The following is a 12,219-nucleotide window of genomic DNA, read 5'->3' on the forward strand; positions in this document are numbered from 1 at the left end:
CTCAAACTCAGTGTACGGACAACACACTATGGCATACATATACATGCCGGTTTTGACCCAATAATATGGCCGCAACGCGGCCATTTTGTGCGAAGAGTTATAATTTATATGCACCTTTACTGATTTCGTTCGAAGTTAGCACCGCTTTAGATCTTTATTACAAGATGGCAGTGTTATGTTCTCGGTCTCATTATTGTTCTACCCTTGTGCCGGTACATAAAGATTGAAGCCAGCGTGTTTTGAAATACGAACTTATATGGTCATCTAGCAAATCAGTTTGTTCCAAGTTTTGTCTGTTCAGAGCCATTACTCAGAATAACCGAGTTCAATAAAACTTGGCCAAAGGGCGTAGTATCATGAGGTACAGATGCATGTCAATTGTTTTATGTGATGTAATCCAATATGGCCGCCTGGTGGCGATTTTGTTTTATTTTTGGTCAGGCCGCACCCTAAAGTCAGACATACCAATATCAATTTTATTTAAACTTGAGACAAAGACAAGGTGGTATGAGGTATAGGAATGACTATATATAAATACTATGCTTACCATTCACGCATTCTTATTGGTGCGTTGATTTCAATTCAGTTACATCTAATCAAATCACCTGAATTACAGGTGGGACACTGTCATTTATAATGACTAATTTGTCTAAATTTCAGGAATCTGGCAAAATGTTGCCGCATCTTCGCTGTTTGACAAGCTCTCATCTTTGCTTTGCCCTACCTTTGTCCTGGTATTTGCTTTTTGTTCAACTATGACAAGGCTACTGTAAGACAATATGTGCTGAGATTGAATTCATATGGAAAAATGTTCGTTTCTTTCGTCGCTCTAACGTCTCCATTGCAATTTCTCCAAACAGGCAACAGGCAGGACCGTCCACTTTCCCGATAGGCGTTGCGGCATCCATTCAACCGACCAGGGTGGCTCGGCCTCGACTCAGTCGCAAGATTTTTGGACGATACTTTCCGGATTCCATCGGCTAACTCCGAAGACAGCCATGTCGAGAAATCAGTCTTTGGATTTCGGGGTAGATCAGCAACATCATGACCCTGGCCATCCTTTCATGATATTTTATTTCATTGTACAAACTGGTCTGATGGTTGTCGGCACGCTTGGCAACTTACTAGTGCTAGTTGCATTTGCCACCGACAAGAAATTACTGACTAACGTCAACATTTTTATCCTGAATTTGGCGGTATCAGATCTGATTGTCGTCGGCTTCATTTTGCCCTTCAACATCTTCGGCATTCTGAAAAGTCATCACTTCTTCAGTGCTAACACCGTGCTGTGTGAAGCCATAGCATTCTTCTGTGTGACGTCATGCATTTCGCAGTTGTGGAGCGTCATGGGAATAAGTATAAACCGTTACGTGTACATCTGCAAGAGCAAGTACTACAAACAGATTTTCACCCGCAAGAGCACCGTAGTCATGGTCGTGATTGTTTGGATCATCTCGTGTTTGATAGACATGCCAAATTTCTTGCACTGGGGAGGCAACCGATACGACATGAAAACTTTGGTTTGCTCTTACGACAGGACGGCTAACTACGGCTGGATCCTCTTCTTCGTGGGATCCGCCGTCTTGTTTCCCGGCGTCGTTGACGTGTTCTGCTATTGCTCGATCGTGGCCTACGTAAGACGGCACTCGATGAAGGTGCATAGCGGCATCGTGACGATAAACCAGGGTGGCGAAGGTGCGGGCAACAGAAGCGGCGCTTCAGGTAATGTGAGACTATCGAACAGGCAGATTCAGCTACTGAAAATGATCGTGTTCATATTCGCTGTTTTCAGCGTATGCTGGCTCACCTACGGCATGGTGGTCATGATCGATTTTGAAGATAGTCTGTCTCAGACTACCCACGTCATCGTGTGGATCATCGCTCACTCTAGCAGCACGCTGGACCCAGTGATATACTGCATGACGAACAAGCAATTCCGCGACAACTTTAAATCCATTTTCAAATGCTTCCCCAAAAGGAGAACAAACGTTTCCCTTCGACCGTCATCGGGTAGCAATTTTTCTAGAAGCAATGCTGTGAAAGTAGAGTACGCAGATCGTCGCATTGCTTGGGACAAGTGAAAATTAAAACAGAGACATATATTAGCAAAGAATTAAGACTACATATACGTTTTGACCTTCAAATTCGAAAGGGTGATCAATTGAATTCAATCGTTACTTTTTACGCAAAACAACGAAGTTTTCTAGTTGATTTGGGCCTGTAAGAAGACCAATCGACCGTCAGGAAGAAGCATAAGAAATCAATTATATGTTCAGGTACAATGCGCCCGGGGAAAGATATTCGGACTCTCAAATTTTTACAACGGTTTTGCGATCTATGATTTGTGTGATTCCATTTTGAAGCTCTTAGATAAATGTAATTTTTATCGTCTTATAGTATGTGGAAATCGCAAATGTAACATTTTCCAACTTAGTTAAGACAAAGATGGCGGCCATTTGTAATTTCAAATATCGGTACGGGGTGGGGGGGGGGTAAATAAGCAATTTGTTTCATTGGTATCAAAATTTGCAGAGTGGTCCTTTATTTTTATTCTGGATTTTGAAAAAGAATAGTTTCAATTTTCCTGAGGAAAGTTTGAGCCAACATTTCCGTCTTTTACCGAGGCGCATACTACCTTAATGCATTCTGCACACGTTCAGATGGAATCTGATTTCCTACAGTCGGCGCCGATTCTCTTCAGCAGCAACTCTCTACCTCTGGAAATAAAAAATATCTCCCAATATCAACACTTTCAAAAGACGATTAAAAACCTATCTTTCAGAGAGAAATCTCTGTAAGCATTGTTAACCAGTGGCGCTATCTCAGTGTGTTGGATAGATAAATGGACGGAAAAATAATTTACTGTTACTCAGATAATTATGATTCATCGCTGATCTGATGACCACACACGACAGATAAGCTGCAACGTTAACGCATATTGCAGTTTATCTATCATGTACAGTGTGTATGTCATAATCAAGTCAGACGCTACGTGTCTCTTTTACGTCAGAATCATGAATACGCTTCCCTTACAAAATCTTTCTGTTTCATACGACTCCATGTTCAAACGTTTACGTTCTGTTTTCTAAAACGAGGCTATGATATGACTTTATCATCTCTTTTGTTAACCTTAATACATAGTATATACCTTTTGCGTAGTTGTGCTTGTAGCTTTTTCTGATTCGCATGAAATAACAGCGAGTTCAATGAAATGTATTATTGCCCATAGCATACATAGTGACATTAAATGAAATTGTTTTACTGTTTTTCACATGCTAGTAAAAACTTAATATCTGATGAATTATCGCACAACTCATAAGATGAATTCGAAAAAAAGGTATGTTAATCTTATCTATGTCCATATCGGCACGTAGCCGAGACCGTCTTGTGTTGAATGTAAAATGTCGTGACAATGTATACCATTAAGAGGAAGCTCTGAAAGCGATTGTGGCGAATGTGTGTCCTAATTAAAGACGTCATTCTGTGTTTTCGGGTTATGACCTTTTGTAAGCTACAGGCCTATTATCGATTTTGAAACTCTTCTTATAATCGACTGATTAGTTTATTGTGTGCTCACATTGGCATTGTGTCAAAATGTCATGAAAAGACAGAATTTTCTATACAACCTTATCGTTAATGATGTGATAGTTATTTTTCTCCAATAAAATCAGTGTCATAACTAATATATCGCTTTTGTGTGTTTTTTTTTTCAAATACAAAGTTACTGACTTCTTCAAGATGTAGATATGTAATATATTTATGTATGTATGGATGTATGTATGTATGGATGTAACACAGCATAGTGTATAGTTATTGTCATATGATAAAATTGTGTGTAGTTATTCTCAAAAGTAAGAGCGAGCTTACATATACTTCAGTTTGGTTATTGTACTTGGGCCTCAGCCCAAGTACATTTGTTTTCATTCCGTGGGAGAAAACTCTGTAAGGTATAACCATTTCTGGCTGAGACCAGGGAGGGCAAAATGTCTTAGCTTCATCTTTCTTGGCATAATAAATGGCGTAATGATGTTAACTGAATGGAAGTGCTGCTCTCAGCCAGTCTTGAATAAGTGAGATGTGAATATTAATGCTTCTCTATCTGAGTTTTTGCCACAAAATCTTCTGAATATAATCAAAATATGCATCGAAATGCAACAATTAATGCACCCTCCGTTTCCTAGGCGATGGCACGACCCTTGCTACACCCACTGGACGAGCCAAAGTGGGAGGGGTAATTTCAGTTTGGTCGAACAAGAGGGCTCGAGACCAGAATTTAATATTTAAACTTGAAACATGTTTAATCGCTGACAAGATGTGGACTAGTGTTAATCAAAGTAAAAGTGTGAAAAGCAATGAAAAACATTACGACTGGAAACTGTACCCCCAGTTGAGAATAGTAATGCCCACAGCGATGGAGAACACTTATCCTTGAGCTGAGAAAACCAGACCATCATTTCGAAATAGAGCTGCAGATTCGAGAAGCTCGTTCAAAATAGCTAGGTACACCCCGTAAAGGGGTGGTTTCGAGTTTTGAGGGCAAATTTCGCCTCCTTCATTTAGAAATCGTACGTTTGTTTTTCCAGGAGAACACACCATTTGACACAAAATTTGCATGTAAAGGGGTCGCCAGTAAGCACGCGGTCAAATCTGGCATAAGAAACAATATGAAATGTTGGGTAAAGCCAGTCCAAAATAAACTGATTTGAACTTTTGTGTTTTGTAATTTATACCACTGCAGTAACATTACCTTTTTTGACAACATCACACAATGTAATACGTTTTGAAACTGAATACTCCGACCGGACGTATTCTGTGTCTCCTTTGCTAAAAAATACGGTATGCCGATTACCATGTAAGGAGATGATGACGTCAAGACAGATTTGTAGTGCGTTTGGTCCTGGATGTTGCACGAAGTTTTGTCAAGGTAGCTTGTGTATTTTTTCCTAAATGGGAGAGATTAGGGTCGATCTAAGAGAAGGCCGAAGAATGTTATGATACTCTAAGCGAGCTGAACTAAAGCGAGCTGAACTCTAACGCGAATGGTTGGATAATTTGGAGGATGTCTAGAATGATGTCGTCTCATTAAGATTATTTGGTGGTCAGTATGAATTTCAACTGCGTCACAAGTTTGCGAAATGAGTATTCTGTCGAACTGTCCACGAACGATATTTTAGAAATCTGGAGACATGGCACATCGCATTTTTATTTTAGTATTTTAATTTTACAAAAGATGTAAGAAGCAATGATTTTGTCGAAAATTCTGAAAAAAATATAGGAAGATTTGATCGCGAACACATTTTCACAAGGGGTCAACTAGCCCTGCGTACGATGCTGTGTGTTCCGCTACAGCTAATCGTCCCGCTCACAGCCCTGCAAAGACCCATACGTACGTAGGGTCGGTGACTTCAAATCCATTTTGGGACTTGACGTAAAAAGCCAAATTACTGCCGAAATTCAGCGTTCTTGGGCCCAAGTCGTATCCCAGCCTACCTCAGCTACTCGATCGCTTCCAAAAATGACAGTCTTTTATTCACTTCTCGTAAATAACCGTCGATGTCGGCAACTCTCTCACTAGACTTGCATACGATGCTGTGTGTTAGCTGTAGCACATAGCATCGTACGCAGGGCTAGGGTCAACTAGGGGTCAACATGGGGTCGCAGCCATGTTGCCTCAAAACTTATTTCTGTCTGCACTCAAAACTCAAAAATGTCGTATATGAACCTGAAAAATCGATGTTATTTTGTCAAACTTCGGCGAAATTTCAGCCTATAGACAAAATTTCATCTAGGTAAGGTAAATTTACTGAATTTGATCGACAAATAATTCTGAGCTTGAACGTGACAGCTCGCCTTCTCCGGGAAGTCAAGTATCCAGCTGCCCATACACAGTTGCCCATATGGCCAAGTTTATGAGATTGTTTCAAGCGACGGCGGCAGAACGTACGGGGCTCTGGATATAAACCTACCGCCGTTGTAGATAACTGTTGCGTTGTTTTTAGTGCCCACGGACGAAGTCCTGGGGGAGTTAAAGGTTTGGTCATGTCAGTCCGTCCGTCCGTCCGTTCACGCAGATATCTCAGACATGCCCTGGTCAATTTCTTTCAAACTTTGCACAAGAATAGTACCCAACCCCATACAGATGCACGTCGATTTGTTCCACAATGCGATCGAATTTGGCCGTGTTACAGTACTTTGTAGTTTACACCTCCATAGACTCCCATGTATAAGGCAGTTCTCCATAGACTCCCATGTATAGGCCAAGAAAAATAAAGGATGCAGTGACAGAGTTTTTGTCCTCACGGATAAAGTCCAGGGGGCTTATAGATTGGGTCATATCCGTCCATGAGTCCATCATTGAGTCCATCGGTTCACGCAGATATCTCAGACATTTTGACAAAATATCATGTGACCTTGGTGACCTTTGACCTCAAATATACATTATTGTCCATAACTCAGTAACCACGATGCTAAACCTTTCATATTTGGTATGATGGGACACCTTATGACGCCACATATTGTACCCCATTAATATGTGCATATCTAATTTTGAGCGAGCCAATAGAGTTAGAGGTCTGATTTTTGGTATATAGGGATAAGTTAGCAATACAATTAGTATGACAAAACGTCACATGACCTCAATGACCTTTGACCTCAAATATACATATTTGTCCACAACTCAGTAACCACAAGTGCTACACCCTTCATATCTGGTATGATAGGACACCTTATGACACCATATATTGTACCTCATTAATTATGCACATATCTTATTTTGAGCGCGCCAATAGAGCGAGAGGTCTGATTTTTGGTATATAGGAATAACTTAGCAATACAATTATTTTGACAAAATGTCACGTGACCTCAATGACCTTTGACCTCAAATATATATATTTGTCCACAACTCAGTAACCACAAGTGCTACACCCTTCATATTTGGTATGATGGGACACCTTATGACACCACATATTGTACCTCATTAATTATGCGCATATCTAATTTTGAGCGAGCCAATAGAGCTAGAGGTCTGATTTTTGGTATATAGGAATAACTTAGCAATACAATTATTTTGACAAAATGTCATGTGACCTCAATGACCTTTGACCTCAAATTTATATATACATATATATATATATATTTGTCAACAACTCAGTAACCACAAGTGCTACACCCTTCATATTTGGTATGATGGGACACCTTATGACGCCACATATTGTTCTTATTAATTATGCACATATCTAATTCTGAGCAGCCATGAATAGAGCTGGATGTCCGACTTTTGGTATATAGGGATAACTATAGGGTAGAAATTTTTTGACAAAATGTCATGTGACCTCGATGACCTTTTACCTTAAATATACGTTTATGCCAATAAATAAGTAACCACAAGTGCTATGTTCTTTATATTTAGTAGGATGGGAGACCTTATGCCAACACACGCTTTACCTCATTAATTATGCACATATCTAATTCTGGGCAAGCGAATAGAGCTAGAGGTCTGATTTTTGGCATATAGGGATTAATTAGCAATACAATGTTTTTTTCAAAATGTCACGTGACCTTGCACTGGGCAAAATGCTTGATATACAACAATATATACACATATACTGATTCTGTACATGTGTTAAATACATTAAGTATACAGTACGTATGCTAATAAAATGCAAAACTACAGTGTACACTTAGTGTGCAAAGATCTGCATTACGTATACTCATGATCTTCATAGAAATACGATACGCATATCAACGTATTGGAATGTTCCATATACAAAAATATATACGCTGCATATGCAATTAGTATTGTGTTCCATATACGTCAATATACGTAAATATACTAAACGTGTTGATGACCTTTGACCTTGATTATACATATATATGCATAACTCAGTAACCACAAGTTCTATACCCTTCAATTTTGATAAGATATTAGTTTCTTTGCTTCAAAAACTAATCACCCTTACAACAGTAATAATTATGAAGAGTTGTGTCAGCATTTTAACCTTTCACCTCTATATCATCGGAGACGATTTTTAGATACAATATTTTTATATAAATGTGTAAATAATATGTATGACTGTCCCCTTATTGTTTCTCGTATTACTTATAATGTCCCCCAGAAAACTACTAGAACTCGCACAGTCTTTAGACTTCCAGTTAGCAAACTCAATGTTTTTAAGTACTCCGCTTTACAAAGATGTATGAGCACTTTAAATGAACTGTGCACTTCAAACCCCGCTATTGACATTTTTTTTTATTTTACGGAAGTTTTAGACGCTTGGTAAAACTGTCATGTTTAAATTTGTAGACTTTTTTGTTTGTTTTTCATTTCGCTTACTTTTATAATGTTCTGTACTGTGGGTTGTATATTTGTATTTTTAAATTTCTGTATTTTTAAACTTTATGTTTTTTGGAGCCTGTAAATGGGACTTGTTCCCGTTGGTCTTCCTTGAAATAAATAAATAAATAAATAAATAAATGAGACCCTAAGATGTCACATCTTGTACCTCATTTATTATGCACATATGTATTTCTGGCTGGCCAATACAGCTAGAGGTCTGATCTTTTTCCCGATTTAGAACCAGAACTTAGACATGCCTGATGTTTCAAATTGGGAACAACAACATAGACCTACGTGCCCATAGATCTCAACATGTACACTTCAGTGATACTTCTTAATGACCACATTCCCCTGCCCCATCAAGACTAATACTCCTATCACAAGTGGAGACTATATCATTGTCAATGAATCGTTTTGCAACAGCTTGCATGCATGCATGCAATCACTTCAGAATCTGCGTCTAGATACACCAAATTAGTGCTAACTCGGCCATTTCCTGACAGTATATTAATCGGTAATCCTCCAGTGTTAAACAAAGCAAGTCTACCAATTGTAAACGTGCAGTGTAATCTGTTGCGGTGACATTTTGCTAATTGTCATAAAAATAACCTTAAAAGCCAATTATGTTGTGTTTTTCACTTCCTCTCATTGTTCATATAGAATGGCAAATTAACCATGTTTCACTGACAATTTCCATTCAAACAACTATTCAACTTGTATAGATAATGAATGTTTGATAAACGTGTTCAATAGTTTCATACATGTGTAGGTTACCACTCGTTTAGTGGATAAATCTTGTATTTTTTCCAAACCCAATTGTCAAGAGAGTTACGTGTAATAATTGCACATGTTGTTTGATAATATAGTTAATTCAGTTGTGTTTTTAATGTTACCTCAGGAAAAACTCGCAAGTTGTGTTATTTCCAAAAAGGTTTCCAGATTGTGCTTCGATTTCTGGTGCTATGTTTGACACTTGATTAACAGTTCAAAAGTTTGTCTAGCAGTTAATAGATTAGTAGGTTATATCAAACACTCATTAAGTTGATGCAAATTGTGCACAACTTTTGAGAATATTTTTTGATTTTATTATCATATTAAAATTAGTTCATGAAAATGTTCTGACTCTGCGATGTTTATTCAAGTATAATTATCCATTGAGTTGAACTACAAGGATAGATTTCTGTAAGGCAACCGGTTCTCCTCCCAAATATGGCCACAATACTGCCATACAATTATGATAAACACCAAAAATGGTGCACGTGCAATCTTTCCATCTTTACAAATACAAAATGGTGCAACCTACTTCAGGATGGGACAGGAATCCACTCCATTTATACCTTTTTTTCAAATAGTATGGCAAGCTTTGGAAAATGGCAGAATTAACAAAAATCTTTTCTTTGTTTCGCCTATTCTGCCATAAGCAAAATTAATAGATAGCAATGAATATCTGCGAAAATTAAATGGTAACTTTAGGTTGGTTAAATTTTGCAGTTACCTCCCAGGCCCTTTAACTGGCTCTAATAAAATCCTGTAATGTCGAGTTTGCTTCCCAATGCCAGAACAATTCACTTAGGGACGCACCATTAGACTTTGTGAGGGGGTGGTCACGATCGGATTCTGAAATCTCCACCAAAATATAGTTAAACAAACACCATGTTATTTGTGCACATACTAATATTTATTAGACATCTACCATCGAGAAAAAAGAAATTTGCTGTAATTTGAATATTTAAGGAGTTTAAGCAATTTCCACTATAAATAAAGAACCCCTGCCTCAAACTACACAAAAGTTGCTAGACATATTTTGCCGTTGTCATGCCATTGCTTCGTTTAATAACCAGTTAATCAAATGCCTAATTGACAGGAGGAAATTCAAGACCATATTTGAATACTAGTATATATTGTCCTCAAAATTACTCTATCACAGCCCAAGTACTCATTGCCTTCAGCAATACTGCCTTGTTTTCAATAAATTTATTATTTGTGGTATGTTTTTTTATATCCCAGGATATTGCCAAAACAACAAATACTGATTTTGTCGAGCAGTCGTACTTCATGAGTTGTAATACTGTCAATTCACAGTTCGTTGACATTCAGATATTCCACTAATCTTCACAATAATCGTGAAGCGACATATTAAGTGAGTGCATAAACAGATCGGTCACTCTATAAAGCATGCAATGGAGGTATCTCTGATGATCGGAAGGAACTATGGTTTAGGTAAATCTGTCGAACAGTGATCCATTTTCTTTTATCCCTCACTTGTCATCACTTAAAGGCAGGGTGTCGTCGGAACTGCGCGTGTGCGACTTTCTTGTTCATAAACAATGTATTTCAATGCATGATATCTAGATGCATCACGTCAACATAGCTGCGACACTTAAATTTTACGATATTCATTGTTAACAAACATGTTATAACTTTCATCAATCGCCAACGTATCCTAGATACAGTGTTTACATTGGTCGAAGGGGCCCCTGGCAACCTTTCAGCTGAGTTCCGACGACACCCTCCCTTTAAACACGGTTTCATTTTGTAGGTCGCATGAAAAAGTTTGATCTGTGACATTTCGGTGACTGGCGTGTCTTCAGCATTTCCATTGCAATAACAGTCGGTGTCCTCGTTAAAAGCGTTTCTTTTCTTTAGATTATCGTAGACGACAAACGCGGGAATGACAGTTTTATTTTGATTCATGTTTGTGCACCAGTTGTTTGAGAGAAAATGCTATTATCTCCTGCTTTTATGTGATTTTCAATCAGCCCGGGAGTCAGTCAGTAAATAGGCTTATTGTAGCCATTGTTACATGGCGAACACTGTGCATTTTAATAATAACTACAATTACCCGTTATACATCAAATAATATGAATTGCCATCAATTTACGCATAGGAGAGTACATTCACCGGTCGTCACTTCTAAAGGATGGCAAAATCACCACTTAGCGGACAGGGTCGTCGTGTTTTCCAGCTCTGTCTACGTCGATTTCTTGTGATTTTAAAAATTCCCTTGTGGTTGGTTAGAACCTTGAAACTGTGCTGAGAGAGTGGTTTACAAAAAGACGCTTCCGGGTAAATTGGGTGATTTAAAGTAAAAACGACATCGTTTCTGGCATCCATCAGAAATTTCTGCTAGTAAGCTATGTTGCATTTAATTTAAACAATTTTATCGAAAAATGGGAAAAACAGGGTTTTTGATACTATTTTCAATATCAACTTTAAATTTACCGCGCCCTAGGTTACAGTATTAAAAGTGCGCAGAACAGTTTTCACTGTGGGGTGACCGACCATTCTAGGATGGAACTTTCAATTTTTGTGCCTTCTCTTAAAATTGTAGCGGCATTTTTGTCCTCCACCATGTAAGACGGAAAATTAATGTTACAAAGACATTTCCTTTTATTCTTCCGCTCTCAAACGCAAAAAATGACTTCTTGGAAGCGACTTAGTCATCGAAAGACTGCCCTGACAATTTTGACGATCTGAACTCACCAGTCAATTATCTTAATCTAAAGCGTGACCGATATTTGTAGGAATGTAATATCCTTGTTTTGTAAAATAATGTTTTCAGCTTTTCTTGAGTGTTTCCAGCAATACAAATAACGTTGTGAATTCCTAAAATCGCACTCATGTAGTGTTAATCGCACATGACGTTAGAGTCCAATTAAAAACTCTAACGTTTGCAATTTTTTTCGGTTTAGGTGTGTAAGTTTTGGTAAGCAAAATACAAAAAGATCCAGCTCATTGGACTTTAAGGCTCGTGAAATGAAGAAGCGTAAAAGTTAAACCCATCTTTGTAATCCCAGAAATCAAGTTTGTTTCAGGTGATGTGAAGGTCAAGGAAGTGTTGCTGTCTCTCATATTTTCAATTGAGCATGATTAAAACTTAAGGT

The 12,219-nt window shown here is 38.2% G+C and overlaps 1 protein-coding gene across 1 annotated transcript; it reads left to right on the forward strand.

The window, feature by feature from the left end:
* Positions 1-998: 998 nt before the first annotated feature.
* On the forward strand, positions 999-2,081 carry LOC139134418 (melatonin receptor type 1B-A-like). Its single transcript, XM_070701280.1, has one exon. It carries the CDS (start codon positions 999-1,001, stop codon positions 2,079-2,081), a length of 1,083 nt encoding a protein of 360 aa, XP_070557381.1.
* Positions 2,082-12,219: the final 10,138 nt, after the last annotated feature.

The sequence above is a fragment of the Ptychodera flava genome, chromosome 6 (assembly GCF_041260155.1).
Source record: "Ptychodera flava strain L36383 chromosome 6, AS_Pfla_20210202, whole genome shotgun sequence".
Classification (NCBI taxonomy): Eukaryota; Metazoa; Hemichordata; class Enteropneusta; family Ptychoderidae; genus Ptychodera; species Ptychodera flava.